This window comes from Xiphophorus hellerii, chromosome 19 (genome assembly GCF_003331165.1).
Source record: "Xiphophorus hellerii strain 12219 chromosome 19, Xiphophorus_hellerii-4.1, whole genome shotgun sequence".
NCBI classification, from domain to species: Eukaryota; Metazoa; Chordata; class Actinopteri; order Cyprinodontiformes; family Poeciliidae; genus Xiphophorus; species Xiphophorus hellerii.
The window spans coordinates 1,313,289-1,330,188 of record NC_045690.1 but is presented as its reverse complement, the minus strand read 5'-3'; the positions used below and the strand labels follow the sequence as shown (position 1 = coordinate 1,330,188).

Genomic DNA, 16,900 nt, shown 5'->3' with positions numbered 1-16,900 from the left:
CGGGACTTTGACTAGACAAATGGACTGGAATTGGATTGAAGTAGCTCATACAGGGTCGGTGAAATGATGCAACCTGACGTTGGACTTTCCCAGTTGGCAATTGTTTTTTCAGAGTCAAAGGTCACCAAGAAGAGCATCAGGTTCGTCTGCCATGCAGATCAGAGGAACCAATCAAATCAAATTCACATCGAAACACGTCTACAACTGTTTATTCTGTCTGATGCTGTTTGCTCTCTATTCAAGTGATTTTATTATTTGATTTTATTAATTTTGTAAGGAATCCATGAGTGCAGAGAAATGTACCAAAAAATAAAATGCATTATTACTATTATTATTAAGAAAGCCTACAACTCCAGGCCAGGTAAAAGGTCAACAACACTGAAGACAAATAGCATCAAATGTGGAGTTAAAATAACCAGCAAGACTGACGATGGACTCCATATGTTAAACTAATAAAGCAGTGGAGCCCAAAGTGGTCCTGGAGGCCCGGCATCCTGCTGTTTTAATTCTCTCCCTGGTACCAACAACCTTTCAGCAGATCAATGTTCTTCTTTGGCCTCTAACGATCCATCATTGGATGGAGGTGCGTTAAGCCAGGGAGAGACTAAAACATGCAGGATGCCGGGCCTCCAGGACCCACTTTGGGCCCCCCTGCAATAAAGTAATAAAAGATAAAGCAGCTCAGATGTTCTTCAAAATGTAATCATTTAAAGGAAGACAAAAAGTAAATCACCACAGAAGGTTTTTATGAAAAAGAGTAAAAAAGTTAAATTTCCTCTGAAATTCCAACAAAGTGTTTCTGCAGATCTTCTCTCCTGTCTTCTACCTGCTGGGTCAGGTGTACATGGAGAGAAACAGCCACTAAAATCACACAGAGGCAGATTATTAACCATCATCGGCGACCAGAATCATCAATATTCAGATTTAATCTGGAAGTGAAATCTGTCCTGGAGCTTTCTTACCTCTGACCTGGACAGCGTGACGTTTCTCCCATCCGACAGCTCCGTAAAGATTTCTGCAGAACAAACAGAAGGAAGGCGACTGTCAAACCGGGGCAGGTTTACACCAGGCAGACCCACTGACCCAGGGTCAGGGTTCAACATGTCTGCTCAGAGCTTCACTTACTGTTCATGCGGCTCAGGCGGAGGCTGAGGCTGATGAAGTTCTCCAGGGTCATGTGACCCGAGGAGGCGCCATGACGAACCGCCATCAGGTTAAGCAGTTCATCGCTGATGCTCATACCTGGAAAACAGCTCAGGGCTTTAGCTAATGGCTTTAGCTACTGGCTTTAGCTACTGCCTTTAGCTAATGACTTTAGCTAATGGCTTTAGCTACTGGCTTTAGCTAATGACTTTACCTAATGACTTTAGCTACTGGCTTTAGCTAATGACTTTAGCTAATGACTTTAGCTAATGGCTTTAGCTAATGACTTTAGCTAATGACTTTAGCTAATGGCTTTAGCTACTGGCTTTAGCTAATGACTTTAGCTAATGGCTTTAGCTCAGGACTTTAGCTAATGGCTTTAGCTAATGACTTTAGCTCAGGACTTTAGCTAATGGCTTTAGCTAATGACTTTAGCTCAGGACTTTAGCTAATGGCTTTAGCTAATGACTTTAGCTCAGGACTTTAGGTAATGACTTTAGCTAATGGCTTTAGCTCAAGACTTTAGCTAATGACTTTAGCGCAGATGTTAAGTCTTCAGTCTCAGACTCCGATCAGTCACCCTGATCCTCTGCACAGAAACATGAGGCTCCTTAACGTTCTTGGAATGGATTTACCTGAGTCTCTCAAAGCGTTCCTCAGCTCCGTCAGTGACAGCGTTCCCGTTTGAGAAACATCCATTTTGGCAAAAACTCGCTGATGAAAGGAAACAGGAACTATTTAATATCTGTAGACTAAAACAGAACCACACTGCCCAGATTTCACCTTGGCTTGGTTCTACTACCTTATATTTCATAACCTTGTGCCACAGATAGCCAAACTCCTGACTGTCCAGCTTTCCATCTCCAGATTCCTGTTGAATGAGCTGTTAAGGCAACAAGAGTTTGCTCTGTAAGCAGTGAAGTTCCTTCCACCCTAGCAGGATACATCCATCAGAGCCACCATGCTGCGACATGCATCGATGCTAAAGCTTCCTGATATCAGGTCACCTGCAGGGAAAAGGTCAGAGGTTATTCATTGTGGCAGGATCTCCTTAATCTGTGCATTACTGCCCTTCATGTTCAAACCTTTCAGAAGCTGCTGCAGGAGCTCAGCATCGACTTCTTCATACTGAAAAAGAGAACAGAGCTGAACAGATCCACGTTGGCAAGACAACAGAACGACCGGTTCCTCCTACAATGACTTTCAAACCTCAGATTGTATTAAATCGGGTCAACTGATTTCAGTAAATAAAAACGTTTAAGTTTGAAATATATTGGACACATTTCTGCTAGTCTGTAAATGAGCTAAAAGCAAAGCTAATATTTAGCTTAACGCTTTAGCTAATATTAAAAGCATTTTACTTTTCCAGATAAATTCTAAAGCACTAATTTACTCAGCTGTTTTGTAATCTTTCAGTTGAATAAAGTTCTGCTTTTCAACTGTTAAGAATTATTCAAGTAATTATATATTTATTCTGCTGCAGAACGCTCCTCATGTTCTCCACATATGACACGGTGCGCCAGATGACATTTATTTTGTACCCAGAATGCATCGCTGTAGCTCTACAGTAAACAAAATCAGCAGCAGATTTAGTAAAATTCAGCAACTATAAAACTGAAACCAGGAGAATCAGGAACTGAAGCCAAACCTTACAGGAAGCTAAATCATGACAAATTTGATCCTGACGAGGGCAACACTTTATGTTGCAGCACATATTGTCAGTATCACATGGTCAGTAGCAACATCATCAATAGTAGCTTTAGCATTAGCCTCTAGTAATTACTATGTTGGTATAGTGCTTCAGTTTGGACTAAATACTGTGTTGGTGTAGCGCTTTAGCGTTAGCGGAACTAATGTTTTAGTGTCAAAGCAGCTAGCATTTCAGTTAGCAGTGCTCACCACTGGAGGCTGCATTGGTCTAAAGCAGGTTACCTTGTCTGAGTACTGACGGAAGAGTAGCATTTTATTTTCAACATGCTGGCAGTTTTTCTCTTTCTTCGCCTGTTAATGAAGCAGTTCAGAGAAATGTGAAGATCAAAACATCTCAACAACAGGATCAATAAAACGTGTCTGCAGAAACAAACCTTTTCAACTGGATTGTTCAAATTGTGTCCAGAGTTTTCACTGGGGAGAAAGAGATAAAAAAAAGTTTCCACATCATGGACATCCACCATTTATGAACTGTCATTTTATTCCAGAGACAAATAACAAAAACCAGGCAGGTCCAGAGAAACCAACCAGTGTCAATGAACCAGTTCCGAGGGCCCTGAGAACCTGGTCAGGGGCCGTTCACCAGTTCACCAACAGCTCTCCTATCTTAGACCTAACAGATGGATAAGTAACGACCCAGTCCAGATTCTTCTGACGGGTTGATGAGTTGCACCCTGGAAATGTCTGGACCTACTAGCAGCGGGTCTCCTCCCGGGAGAAGATGGTCAGGAGGAAGGAGGCGGTCTGGTTGGGCTCGTCGGTGCACGGCACGATGACGTATTCTCCGGGCTTCAGCGTGAGGAACTCCGTCACTTCACGGGACTTCATCAACTTCCTGGTTTGGGCAACGGGTCTATGGCTGCTGAAGAACGATGCCGGGAACTTTCCGGCGCGTTTCTCATCCTGCAGCAAAATGAACGTGCCTGGTTATTTCTGGAGCGGGTTCCGGGAGCCGTTACTCAGAACACACACTTACTTTTTCTGACACCTTGAGGAAAATCAGTGGAAAATTGTCCATGTTGGAGAAAAAAAAAGGTGAAGAATTATAAATGTCTAACATTGAACAAAATGGAAAAATCGAGTTGCTGGTTTGATCCAGTTATGGAAAGTTAGGACATTATACTTCCTGTAGAAACATGTTTACCTCAAAGATGATGAAGCCGATGAAGAAGAGCTGCGCCAAATGCCTGTTCCTCTTGTCCGACTTCTGCATGAGAGACACCAGGGTGTTCCTGGTCTGAGAGGAATCGGTTTTTCCGCAGACGTTGATCCGATACTGGGGATTGGTCCAGAAAGTCTCTGGAATAACAGGAACGTGGAACTTTAACTGAACCGACGAAAGGAAAACATCGAGGCTCAGCAGTTTCTCTACCAGGAGACTTTCACAGGTTCAGGACCATAACAGCAACGTTTTAGTGGAGCTCAGAGAAACGACCCAGAGGTCCACCTCTGGCTGCACAGGCCTCCGTTAGCAGGTCAAAGGTCCTGACTGCAGAGCAGAGATGCTGGGCCATGGTGGAGTTCTGGTTCTGGTTCTTACCTGTGTGGTTGATGTAGCCTCCAGCCGTGGTTCCTGCCACCCAGCGGTTCTCGTACATGGACGTCTTCCAGTGGCAGGCCGGTTCTTCGTCCAGGAAGTCGGGTCTCATGCCGCAGATTTCAATGTTGGTGTAATATCTGCAGCAATCCTCCAGGCTCATCCTGAACACATTTTCATATACTGACTGTATTCTGTGCACTGGAGCGTTTTCAATATTTCACATTAATTCACAGAAGTTGTAACTTCAGTCATTTACCAAAACTCTCCATCATTCTCCACAGTGAGGCACTTTTCGCGGTCCTTTGTGCTGACGCTTCGCCACAGAGGAGACCTCGCAGAACGAGGAGGAAGCATTTATTTATAGGTTTCAGCAGAATAAACGAGTTTGCCAGCCGCGAGGTCTCACTTGTCGCTCCAGTCTCCGTTCCACTCTCCGTGCCCCCAGGGGTTCCACAGGCGCACCAGGTTCACCTCCGTCTCCTGGCTCTGCAGCTGATTGGTCAGCATACAAACACACTGTCAGCACTGACATCAACTCCTCCAAGTTTGTCCTGAGGTCTGCATTTGTATGTAAAGCTATTGAATCTCAGTTGCCATGGTTACCCTGTGTATCTGGGGTAACTGATCGATTTGGGTTGCATAGGAATGAAAGTAAAAACTATTTTAATTAGGTTAAATTCGAGCTTTTCATGGATGAACTGAGTGGGTAGAGATGAGCTAAAGGAGAACTCAGGTTCTGTTCAGGTCAGCTCCAGAGAGCCGTTACCTGTTTCAGACCCGTCACCGTGTAGGCGTGGCCCGGGACCAGTCCGTTCGGTAGCCTGTCGCCAGAAGTTGCTTCCTGATGAAGACACACAAGCACAGGTCTTAGATTCTCCCTGGGGGGTCTCCATGGTGGGTGTGGTCCCTCCGCCAGAGAACATTTGGAAAACATTAAGGGACGTTGAAGCGTCCGCTGTAGACGGGCCCCTGGTCCAACACACCGGAACCAAACGGCGTTCAGTCAGGCTCTCCATCCTGCTGATGACCTCATTGTTTCTCTCAGGTGTGTTGGAGCAGAGACGCTTTGACAGGAAGCCGGACACCCAACCTGGAGTTGAGGACCGCTGGTCTCACTGCTGGTCTTTCAGGACTTTTATTTCCAGCAGTGAAATTTTAAATCAATCTGATCATATTTACATATCAGAACAAATGACCCTTCTTCATTTGATAATCAGCTACATTTGTCCTCCAACATGGCGGCAGCCTTGTAGGAAAGACAGGTCAGTGTCTGCACGGCGTTCCCCATTCGGGTCTGTATACTTTCTCACCGTTTTTGGGATGGTGCTGCAGCTCATGAACGTCCTGGAGCGTCCGGCTCTGCACAGGAGCTTCCAGAGATCAGGGGAAGGATCTGACAGCTGGATGCACATGTGGACGCCGCCGGTGAAGTCCCTCATGGCCTCTGCCGGAGTCCCAGACGTCATATCCGCATAGGATCCGCAAACCCTGCCGTATTCAGGTAGGAGGTTATGTCTGGCGTCAGACAGTTCACTGATCCTATCTCTGAGGAACAGACCGGAGGTCTTTACATACTTGGCGTAGGCCTTCTCAAGCAAAGCGGGCCAGAACTCACGCTCGTCTTTGGAACGGGCAAAGATGGGTTTCCGTTTGATTGTTGGCAGCTTGTCATCAATAACCACGTCCACCCACTTCCCAAACCTCCAGAACTGGAAGGAACATTTAGAGGCAGACGTTTGTCTCAGCGGACAGAGAGGAGAGGAAGATACCTTGTCTGCAGAAAATGATTTAGCTTCAAGCTAAATGTTTGGTTGGCTTGCACACTGAATATTACATTTATTTAGCACTAAGCTAAATATTTAGCTTCAATATAAGCTTTCTAATATTGAAGCTAAATATTCTAACTAAACGTTTAGCTTGAAAACTAAACAGTTAGTTTTTCTCTTGACAGGCTCATAGTAGACCGAATAACCAACATTATTGCTGGGAATTATTGACTTTCCACCTATATGAGGCGCTATCAGTTCATTATTTTATCATCTCAACAGATGTGGAACGTTTCCCAGCTGATCTGAGGCCAGCTGGGCTGCAGACGGACTGGAGCAGATCAGGTTGGAGATGCAATTGGAAGACCTGGAGAAGATTCGGCCGATTCATGGCAAACAGGCTGCTGGAAGGCGCCCCCTTCTGTCCATTACCCTGAAGTGAAACAGCCCACAGTAGTCCTTCCCCACGCAGGTCTGGTCCAGAGGAACAATCAGCTTGAAGATCTCTTTGTGGAAGGTCAGCGCTCCGAGAGACGCCAGGAACCAGCAGTTTCCTGAGAAAAGACAGCTGGTGACCGACGGATCGCACGCCTGCAGATACCTGGTTTACCTAACTCACCAACTTGTCCCTGACCGAAGTCAAACCTGGAGACGCCATCGAGGATGAAGAACGGATTGGACATCAAAATGTCCTGAAATAAATGACAAAAAATCATTCAGTTGTTCCTAAATGTTGGAGCAGGAAAGAAATGTAAACTTTTCTGAAAAGCCTCCAACGAGGCCAAGTCCAGAGGTCAGTCAGCCTGAGCAGATTCACATTCAACAGAGTCAACAGATCCAGTAGATCCAGTAGGAAGATCAGCTGTGCTTACTCTTGGTCTGAGCCACTGCACCTGGGCCAGCTCCGCCGGCTCCAGCTTGCCCTGGCCGATGGAGCGCTGGTCCGGAGGGAACATCTCGTCTCTGAACAGCTTGTTTTGGGTCAGGAGGAACCGTTTCAGCTGCAGGTAGTCCTGCTGTTGGAACCGGTCCGGGTTCTGTGATGTCCCATAGCCGTGTTCCTTCTGCCGAGCGCTCATGATGTTCTTACACACACCGTGAAGAGGCATGGCTGCTGGTTCGGGGTCTGGCACACACACACATCGTCCTCCTGTTAGCTCCGTCAGTCCATATGGAGAGGAGCTAACAACGAGCTATGCTATCAGCACAATCACAGAGAAAGGAAAGCACAGGTGATATAGAGTGTGTGTGTGTGTGTGTGTGCGTGGGTGGGTGTGTGTGTGTGTGTGTGTGTGTGTGGGTGCTTGTGTGTGTGGGGGTGGGTGTGTGTGTGTGTGTGTGTTAAATCATTCTTCCTCTGGTTCGATCCACCAGCTACACCCAGACCTGTAGAACCATGGAAACAGAACCTGGCTGACAACATGAAGTAGGATGAGAAATCTCTAAGCTCTGATCCAGAGATCCAGCGGAGGAGAAAGCGACTGACTAGTCCAAGCCCGGAGCATCCAGTTAGTGCGTCAGGCTGATATAGATTCCCGTGTTTCTGAGATGCTCTTCCTTGGGCTGCGGCTCCTTCTAAAGCATCTTGTTTAACTTGTACTGCCTGCTCTCAGTGATGTTGTAGTTGGTACTGCATGTTTCACACGTTTCCCTGATTCGGCTGATTGCAAGTCAGCAAAAACTGAACTGAAGTCACCTGGGCTGAAGCAAGGAGAACCTGAACCATTATTTTGTGTGAAATGTTGCTCCATGTCGCAAGAAAGTTGCTGAGTTGGTAACACTGGGTTGATAACTGTAAAGGTTCAAATGACCTGGTTGGTGAGTCAGTCAAACCTCTCTAACGGAGACAGAGGACAGCGGCTGAGTTTTGACCTTTGCCCGGTGGATAAGATCAGCTTCACTTGTGAAAATGGGCCAGTAACCCATCTCCCAAAATGAAGGAAATCGGCGCGTTGTATGTTCTGCATGTATTTGCTGCTGTGGTTTCTCTCTCTTTCTGTTTGTCTCGTAGTCTTGGTCTCCTCTTAGCTCCTTCTTTCCCTTTAAACCTTTTCTATCACCTTCCTCTGTTTTCTGTCTCCATGTCTTTCACATCTTAACAAACCCAAAGTCATTTCTAATCCAGTGAAAGCCGTAACGCTCCACTAGTGAAAGTAAATCTGTTGGGTTGCACCCTGACAGTACCGGACAGGAGACGTTAGTGTGGGTTAGGGTTGATTATTTTTCAAACAGGACCAGTTAGTGTCGGCCCTCAGACTCGATCAGGATCCAGTCACTGTGAAGACGCTGATTAGGAAACAAGATCAACATTATGATGCGGATCAGAGCAGCGTTCCCTCATCACAGAGGGATTCGTCCAGCTTCCTCCTTCCTTTGGGTCCACCTGATTATTCCTGCAAATCTTAATAAGGAAGTTGATGTTTCCAATGAAAGTCGTCAACAAGAGAGATTTATGCATCAGGCTTCAAACACAAAACTGTGATATTAAAGACAAAATGAAGACTTTACCTCACGGGTTCTGGAGAAAACGTTCCGATCAGACGGAGAACAGAGCAACAGGTGTTCTGGCTTTCAGGGCTGGAAATCTGTCAGTAAGTCCTTTTACAATCAACAAGGCCTCCTCCTCCTCCTCCTCCTCCTCCTCCTCCTCCTCCTCCTCCTCCTCCTCCTCCTCCTCCTCCTCCTCCTCCTCCTCCCCCAGGTTCGTTTCTCTAGAAAGACCGTAGATGTTACAGGAACAGCTTGGCCTCTTGCCAGCCGCCGTCAGGTGTGAACATGTTCTGTACCTGTTGGAGAGACTCCAGCAGGTCAGCAGCTTCTAGATGAATCTCTGCTGTAGAAGCTGCTGACCTGCCAGGAGGAGAGTCAGGTGCTGGAGCCGTCCAGCAGGACAGGAAACGACTGCCAGAGGGCGCCATGCAACACATCATGCTCCAATGTGCTGCAGAGGTCACAGCATGGAGAGAAACGGCCCTGTGCAGCACTAATGCTGAAGGAGCTGGGAGCCTGCGGTCACTGCCCAAAGTGTTTTATGAGAAGTGAAGCAGAGGAGGAGGAGGAAGGTTGGGATGTGTTTCTACTGGCCCAGGTTGGGATTTGGATCAGTGTTCTTGCTGGAACACGTTTCTGCTGGGAGGGAAGCAGCGTGAGCTGAAAGCATAAAGCTCTGAGCAGAGCTACATGAAGCACGACTGAACACTTTCGATTTCAGTTCATTTATTGGTTCCTTGACACAAACACAGAACAGAACGACTCTGTAACGGATTTGTTGCACCAACAGCTGATTCACAGCGAAACTCCCTGGTTGGACATTCAGTTCATTGAAGCAAATTTAGGGTTTACTGATCTCTCATTTGTTTTGCTGCGTGAATCGCAGTGTGGACAAACCAGGAAGACTGTGAAGGCCTGTTGCTGCGAAGGCCTATTGCTATGAAAACCTATTGCTGTGAAGGCCTGTTGCTGCGAAGGCCTGTTGCTGTGAAGGCCTGTTGCTGTGAAGGCCTGTTGCTGTGAAGGCCTGTTGCTGCGAAGGCCTGTTGCTGCGAAGGCCTGTTGCTGCGAAGGCTTGTTGCTGTTGTGGAATAAAATAATTATTCACAGTGTGTTTACTTTTATTAGAAGTTTATTTAATATTAATCTTACAATGTTTAATTAGTTTATTATGTCTCACTCAGTCTTACAGAGTCATTGTTTCTCTTTTTAGCCTTCACAGTTTGCCTCACTGGGTCAGAAGCTTAGCAACAGGCGATAAGTAAATAGTTTTCATACCTTGCGGAGGGACAGACCAGACCGACGACTCAGCGATTATTATTAGACACAGAATATTCTATCTGAAACCCATTTTTAACTGAAAGTTGCATTTTTCTCTGTGTGTGTATTAATCTGATTAGCTCCTTGGGATGTTGGTGGCGACACTCAGTCTGTGCGAGAAGGACAGTATACAGTTTATATAGAGAGGTGATTCCTTTGTCTAGTTAGATCTCTGCTGAGTTCTCCATCTGTGCAGATGTAAAATAAAGCTGTGTTTTGTTCTTTCTCTTTAACAAGGTTTGGACTTTGTTAATTTTTCTCGCTCCACACTGTGAACGCCTGTTGCTGTGAAGGCCTGTTGCTGCGAAGGCCTATTGCTATGAAGACCTATTGCTGTGAAGGCCTATTGCTATGAAGACCTATTGCTGTGAAGGCCTGTTGCTGTGAAAGCCTGTTGCTGTAAAAGCCTGTTGCTGCGAAGGCCTGTTGCTGCGAAGGCCTATTGCTATGAAGGCCTGTTGCTGTGAAGGCCTATTGCTGTGAACACCTGTTGCTGCGAAGACATGTTGCTGCGAAGGCCTGTTGCTATGAAGACCTATTGCTGCGAAGGCCTATTGCTGTGAACACCTATTGCTGCGAAGGCCTGTTGCTGCGAAGGCCTATTGCTATGAAGACTTATTGCTGTGAAAGCCTGTTGCTGTGAAGGCCTATTGCTGTGAAGACTTATTGCTGTGAAAGCCTGTTGCTGTGAAGGCCTATTGCTATGAAGACTTATTGCTGTGAAAGCCTGTTGCTGTGAAGGCCTATTGCTATGAAGACTTATTGCTGTGAAGGCCTATTGCTATGAAGACTTATTGCTGTGAAAGCCTGTTGCTGTGAAGGCCTATTGCTGTGAAGACTTATTGCTGTGAAAGCCTGTTGCTGTGAAGGCCTATTGCTATGAAGACTTATTGCTGTGAAAGCCTGTTGCTGTGAAGGCCTATTGCTATGAAGACCTATTGCTGTGAAGGCCTGTTGCTGTGAAAGCCTGTTGCTGTGAAGGCCTATTGCTATGAAGACCTATTGCTGTGAAGGCCTGTTGCTGTGAAGGCCTGTTGCTGTGAAAGCCTGTTGCTGTAAAAGCCTGTTGCTGTGAAGGCCTGTTGCTGTGAAAGCCTGCTGCTGTGAAAGCCTGCTGCTGTGAACGCCTGTTGCTGTGAAAGCCTGCTGCTGTGAAAGCCTGTTGCTGCGAAGGCCTGTTGCTGTGAAGGCCTGTTGCTGCGAAGGCCTATTGCTATGAAGACCTATTGCTGTGAAGGCCTGTTGCTGTGAAGGCCTGTTGCTGTGAAAGCCTGTTGCTGTAAAAGCCTGTTGCTGTGAACGCCTGTTGCTGTGAAAGCCTGCTGCTGTGAAAGCCTGCTGCTGTGAAGGCCTGTTGCTGCGAAGGAGCAGCTTGATGGATCCCAGCAGCATCCTGAGGTGGCGCCGCGCGGCTCGCAGGATTCTCTGGCTTCCTTCCTCCAGGCCACTGTTAGGTAAATTGTATATTATTATCAAATATTTGTTGTTTCATGTGCCTTTATAATGTTCTTGTCTTGTATGCCTTAATTTGTTTTGTTTCATCTTAGCATAAAGAATGTTTCTGTGTTGTTGAATTACTTTGATTCCTTTCTCTCTGAGGAAGAGCAGAGAGGAACAGGGCAACAGGTTATCGCTCAGCAGAAACCTCTGCATCCTGACCTGCTAGATAGCTATAAAACCATCACTGTGAAGATGTACAACTAGCTCTGTGTTATCCTGTGTCTGGAACAGAATAATCTAGTGCAAGATAACATGTGTTTAGTTAGTGATTGTCATTAGCACTGCAACTAAGTGATGAAGTGTTTTGTCCCCACCCCTTAGAGTTGCAGTACTCTCTGTGATAGGGACTCCGAAAGTAATAAAAAGAGAGGAGCGGACAAATGTGTTTCAGAGCGGTCGGAGATTTGTGACTGGAAACACATCTCTATCCGTTCTCCTCGCGAGATCAAAAGAATCTAACTCTCTTGTCTTTCCTGTGTTTGTTTAATTTGTCTTTAATAGGTGTCGAACCTGACAGCCAGGCTGATGTGTGCAAAGCAGAAGAACCAGAAGAACCGGGTCACACTGGGACGCTTCATATGAGGTTGTCCTCCATAACATGTCCCAGAATTCACCTGGCGTCTAACGGCGGCAGCAGGTTCGACCTTCACTGATTTCCTGAACCTTCAGGTCCGTCCAGGTCAGCTGATCATGTGATGAAACCACAAGTTTACATACACCCAATAGAAACTTTTATTTCCTCAACCTGAAGTTATTTGGAACTGGAACCGATTCCTTCCTGACTGTGGTCAGACCTTCCCATCATGCCTCTCCTGGACCAGGTGAGCCTCCAGGTGAGCTACCTGTTGCTTAAAGAGACAGTACCGATTGTGGATCTGTCAAATTGTTTCTGTCATCAGAGACGCTTCATTCTGAAAAATGAGTTTCTGTTGGATTAAAGTCAATATCTGCTGTCAGCTATAAATCAGTCATCTCCAGTTCCTGCAGGTGTTCCTGACACACACACGCACAAACACACGGGGACACACACACACCCCCCACGCGCCAACACACACACACGCACACAAACACACACACATAAACAAAACAGTCAGGGTGGTGGAGGCTGACCAGGGCAGCCATTAATCTGTTTACTGTGTTAGCATTAGCACCTAGCACACGTCAACTACCCAGGATGCATTGTGGCGTAAACAACATGGCGACACAGTGGATGACGTTATTTTATTTAAACGTATAAAATCTAAACAACCTGCTGTGTTTTTATTGGCTTGTTTTTACATCTGTAATAAACTTTACTTACAAAGCATTTAGAAATGAATCTGGATGAAAATATGCTGATGATATCCATACAGATCTCCATAAATTAACATGAAATGCAGTGCCTGCTCTCTCTCTGGGGTCAGGGGTCATCAGTCAGGATGGACTCGTACAGCTTCTCCAGCCGTGGATCCAGACCCGAGGACACCCAGCAGTAGCCGTCCGCCGTGCTTTTCTTCTTCTTCACCTCCGTTTTGGAGCGACTGCAGCGGAAGATGGCGATGAAGAGAGTCAGAGCGACGAGGGCGAGCAGCGGGACAACCGAGCCCAGGACGCAGATCAGCACCCTGTTCCTGGCCGAGGCGTCCTCAGCTGACACCGGCGACCTGTTGCCGATCTGGTCTGTGACGTTGACCAGCTCAGGCAGCGGGGCCTCGGTGTGGGGGGACCGGTGCTGCAGCTCCACGGCCGTCCTGTGTGTCCTCCTGTCCTCTGCCGGGGCGGCTGAGGTGACGGGCGACTGAGACGACGCGGAGGTCACGGTCTCCCGAGTCTCCAGCTTCGAGCAGCTGAAGCTGCCGACCGTATTGATGCATGTGAGGAGACGGGGGCAGGGGTCACCGGCGCATTCGTCCACGTCCACACAGGACGGTCCGTCTCCGGACACACGGAAACCCTGCTGGCAGAGGCAGGAGAAGGATCCCCCAGTGTTCACACAGCCATGCTCACACACCGAGCTGTCGCACTCGTTCACATGCCTGCATTCGCCGCCCGTCAGGCGGAAGCCGTCCCCACACACACACCTGTAGCTGCCGGGCGTGTTGACGCAGCCGCCGTTGTGGCAGGCCTGAGAGAGGCACTCGTCCACGTCGGAGCAGTTCCGCTGGTCTTCACTCAGTCTGAAGCCACTGGGACATCTGCAGGAAACGCCGGCCTGGCCCGTCACACAGCTGTACTCGCAGGTATCGGGTTGGCACAGGTCCGTTATCCGGCAGGAGAACCCGTCCTCTTCCAGCTCCCAACCTTCTCTGCAGGAGCAGCGAACAGCTCCTCCTTCCTGCCGGCACTCCTGTGCACAGCCTCCGTTGTTCTTCTGACAGTTCTGGGTTTCTGGCTTGCAGAACGGCCCCGGAGGGCTCCAGGCGTAGGCGCCGTCCAGCTTTATGCACTGAGAGGACGTCGTCTCCTGGCCACCGCAAAAGACTCCAGCCCTCGTCCCGTACGGAAGCAGCTTCAGCTCAGTTTTTAGAGGCTGTTTTAAAAAAATCGACTCATAGACGATCTTTCCAGGCCCCTGCAGAACCAGAGAGGGACACATTCCCTGGAAGTAAAACTTACAAGCATAAGAAGCTTCTTTTCTACAAACTCCTTGGGTCCATTTCAGCTGATCCTGGTCTGAGAAGGTGTAAATCACCTTCACACATCTCTCAAAGGTGCATGTGACGAGAGGCTCTTGTTCCCAGTTGGAATATTGGGAATCTTTGTCCCCAGAGACCCATTTGAATCCTCGGAGAGGCTTGTCAGGGAAAACGCAGTCCGTTTTCTTCAGCTTCAATCCAATCCAAACCTTTAAAACCTGGTCAGGATGTTGTTTTTCAACCAGCGAGAGAAGTGAGCGCAGATCTTCCTCCTCCTTTCTGTCTCTGAGAGTCATCAGGTACCCGCCGTCGTCCTCGCAGAGGTTCTGGGCCTTGTGAAAGCCAACGGGCTCCATGTTCAGGACGAAGCAGGCTTTAGAGGTGCACAGCATCTCCTGTTTGGCTCCAGTTGATCCCTTCAAGCTGCTGATGAGCGGCAGGAGGAAGATCAGCAACATGGCTGCTGTTCAGAGCAACAAAGCTGGATCTGTGCAGAGTTTCAGGGAGAATGGAGACCGGTCTGCAGCGGTCCAGTCATGGCTGAAGGAGAACTGATGTGAGCCTGCTGAGATGTCGGTGCTCTCAGCAGGCATCCTGTTTGGGAGCCAAACTGAAGACGGAAGTGTTGTCCAGCAGCAGAAACCGGGCCGGTTCCGTTCTGCAGCAGAAAACAATGAGAGGCAGGGTTCTGTTATGACTGCTCCTCCAGATGTCTCCGGCTGCAGCCGACTCCAGAGGCTGGAAACAGAAAGCTGTTATTGTGCCGCCTCACAATGCAGGACAGAGCTGCTGCTGGGAATTCACCTTTGACCTTTACCATTGTTTCCTTGCAAGAAATCAGCTGAGCAACTTTTTATAATGTACAATGAAGCCAACAATGGTCTCCCGGTCCTGGTCCCAGACCCGGTCCTGGTCCCGGTCTCCTGGTCCCGGTCCCTGTCCCGGTCCTGGTCCCGGTCTCCTGGTCCCGGTCCCAGTCCCGGTCTCCTGGTCCCGGTCCCGGTCCTGGTCCCGGTCTCCCGGTCCCGGTCCCGGTCTCCCGGTCCCGGTACCGGTCTCCTGGTCCCGGTCCTGGTCTCCCGGTCCTGGTCCCGGTCTCCTGGTCCCGGTCCCGGTCTCCTGGTCCCAGTCCCAGTCCTGGTCTCCTGGTCCCAGTCTCCTGGTCCCGGTCCCCCGGTCCCGGTCCCGCTCCTGGTCTCCCGGTCCCGCTCCTGGTCCCGGTCTCCTGGTCCCGGTCCTGGTCTCCTGGTCCCAGTCTCCTGGTCCCGGTCCCCCGGTCCCGGTCCCGCTCCTGGTCTCCCGGTCCCGCTCCTGGTCCCGGTCTCCTGGTCCCGGTCCTGGTCTCCTGGTCCCAGTCTCCTGGTCCCGGTCCTGGTCTCCTGATCCCGGTCTCCTGGTCCCGGTCTCCTGGTCCCGGTCCTGGTCTCCCGGTCCTGGTCCCGGTCCCGGTCCCAGTCTCCTGGTCCCAGTCCCGGTCCTAGTCTCCTGGTCCCGGTCCCGGTCTCCTGGTCCCGGTCCCGGTCTCCTGGTCCCAGTCCCGGTCCTGGTCTCCTGGTCCCGGTCCCGGTCCTGGTCTCCTGGTCCCGGTACCCCGTTTGTGCAGCTGTGGTTGAACATCTGGAATCGGTTTGTTAGGTTATAAAATCCTCTCAGTCCTGCAGCTGCTAGAAACATCAAGACAGAAACTGGTTTCCAACCAGCAGGACTCAAAGCAATTCCAGTAATTTGCATGATTCCATGTGTTCATAGAGGAACCGCCGACCCCCCAGAACCCTGCAGCCCGACCCCCAGGTACCAGGCGGTTCTGCTGTTGTTGCCCCTGAGCAAGACGTGGCCTAAAAACAGTTTCCCCTTGTGGGACCGAAGCCGGGACCCACAAGGGGAAACAGTTTTTGGGGTCAGGGGTCAAATTTAGGACTAAGGTGTGAATTGAGTTTTAGTTGGTTAAGATTAGGCTTTAGAAATGAATGGAAGTCAATGGAAAGTCCCCACAAAGTGTGTGTGTGTGTGTGGGGGGGGGGGGGGGGGGTGTTTATCGGCTTCAGTCCACTGTATACCACCTGTGATCATCCCAGCATGCATTGCGCAGACGAAGAAAAGGCGACCTTCATAAGGGAAAAAAATATAGTAAAGATATTAAATTTTTGAGGTAATTGTAAATTTTTAGGAATTCTGTAAAACAATAACTTTTCGGATATTCTGATCGTTTCTGCTTCATCTCAGCCTGGAAGCTGAATGAGTTTATTTTAAGGTTCATTAAATAACCAAACAGTTTCACGATTTCCACATAATGAGACGTTTACACAAGTTGTGATTTATTATTACTGTTATGTCACAATAACTTCACATATTAACATAATTGACCTGTTTGGACCAGACGGTTCCGGTCCAAACACTGCGCTGGATGAACATTAAACATCCCATAATTTTCTCACCGAGATTTTGTGATGAAACAAAAATAAACGGCAGAATTTCGCTGTTGATGAGATCAGATCATCATCAGTTTGGACTGTTCTTGTTAGTGATACTCCGATGTCATCGTCATAGCAACTGAAGCTGCAGAATCAAGTGGTATAAGATGTAAATAAATGTTCGGACCTCTTCCGGACTTTCAAGATGGCGCCTGTGTTTGGCTTTGCCTCAGTCAAGTTGTGTTTGCTCTGTATGTTCTGTTCCTGCTGTGTTCCTGTTATGTTCCTGCTGTGTTCCTGTTATGTTCCTGCTATGTTCCTGTTGTGTTCCTGTTGTGTTCCTGCTGTGTTCCTGCTGTGTTCCTGCTGTGTTCCTGTTATGTTCCTGTTATGTTCCTGCTGTGT

The 16,900-nt window shown here is 48.4% G+C and overlaps 2 protein-coding genes across 2 annotated transcripts; both read right to left on the bottom strand.

The window, feature by feature from the left end:
• Nucleotides 1-193: 193 nt before the first annotated feature.
• Nucleotides 194-8,793, bottom strand: LOC116708692 (calpain-A-like). The gene is made up of 22 exons (XM_032546641.1): nucleotides 8,668-8,793; nucleotides 7,032-7,285; nucleotides 6,779-6,851; nucleotides 6,592-6,713; nucleotides 5,969-6,102; nucleotides 5,704-5,881; nucleotides 5,160-5,234; nucleotides 4,800-4,885; nucleotides 4,650-4,724; nucleotides 4,394-4,554; nucleotides 3,998-4,152; nucleotides 3,830-3,841; nucleotides 3,548-3,756; nucleotides 3,228-3,267; nucleotides 3,076-3,144; nucleotides 2,229-2,271; nucleotides 2,089-2,150; nucleotides 1,946-2,014; nucleotides 1,779-1,857; nucleotides 1,126-1,242; nucleotides 963-1,015; nucleotides 194-861 (listed from the first exon to the last, which is right to left on the bottom strand). Exons 2-22 carry the CDS (start codon nucleotides 7,266-7,268, stop codon nucleotides 835-837), a joined length of 2,076 nt encoding a protein of 691 aa, XP_032402532.1. The 5' UTR covers nucleotides 7,269-7,285; nucleotides 8,668-8,793; the 3' UTR covers nucleotides 194-834.
• A 3,885-nt stretch (nucleotides 8,794-12,678) lies between these two features.
• LOC116708698 (complement component C1q receptor-like) lies at nucleotides 12,679-14,974 on the bottom strand. Its single transcript, XM_032546654.1, has one exon. It carries the CDS (start codon nucleotides 14,540-14,542, stop codon nucleotides 12,869-12,871), a length of 1,674 nt encoding a protein of 557 aa, XP_032402545.1. The 5' UTR covers nucleotides 14,543-14,974; the 3' UTR covers nucleotides 12,679-12,868.
• Nucleotides 14,975-16,900: the final 1,926 nt, after the last annotated feature.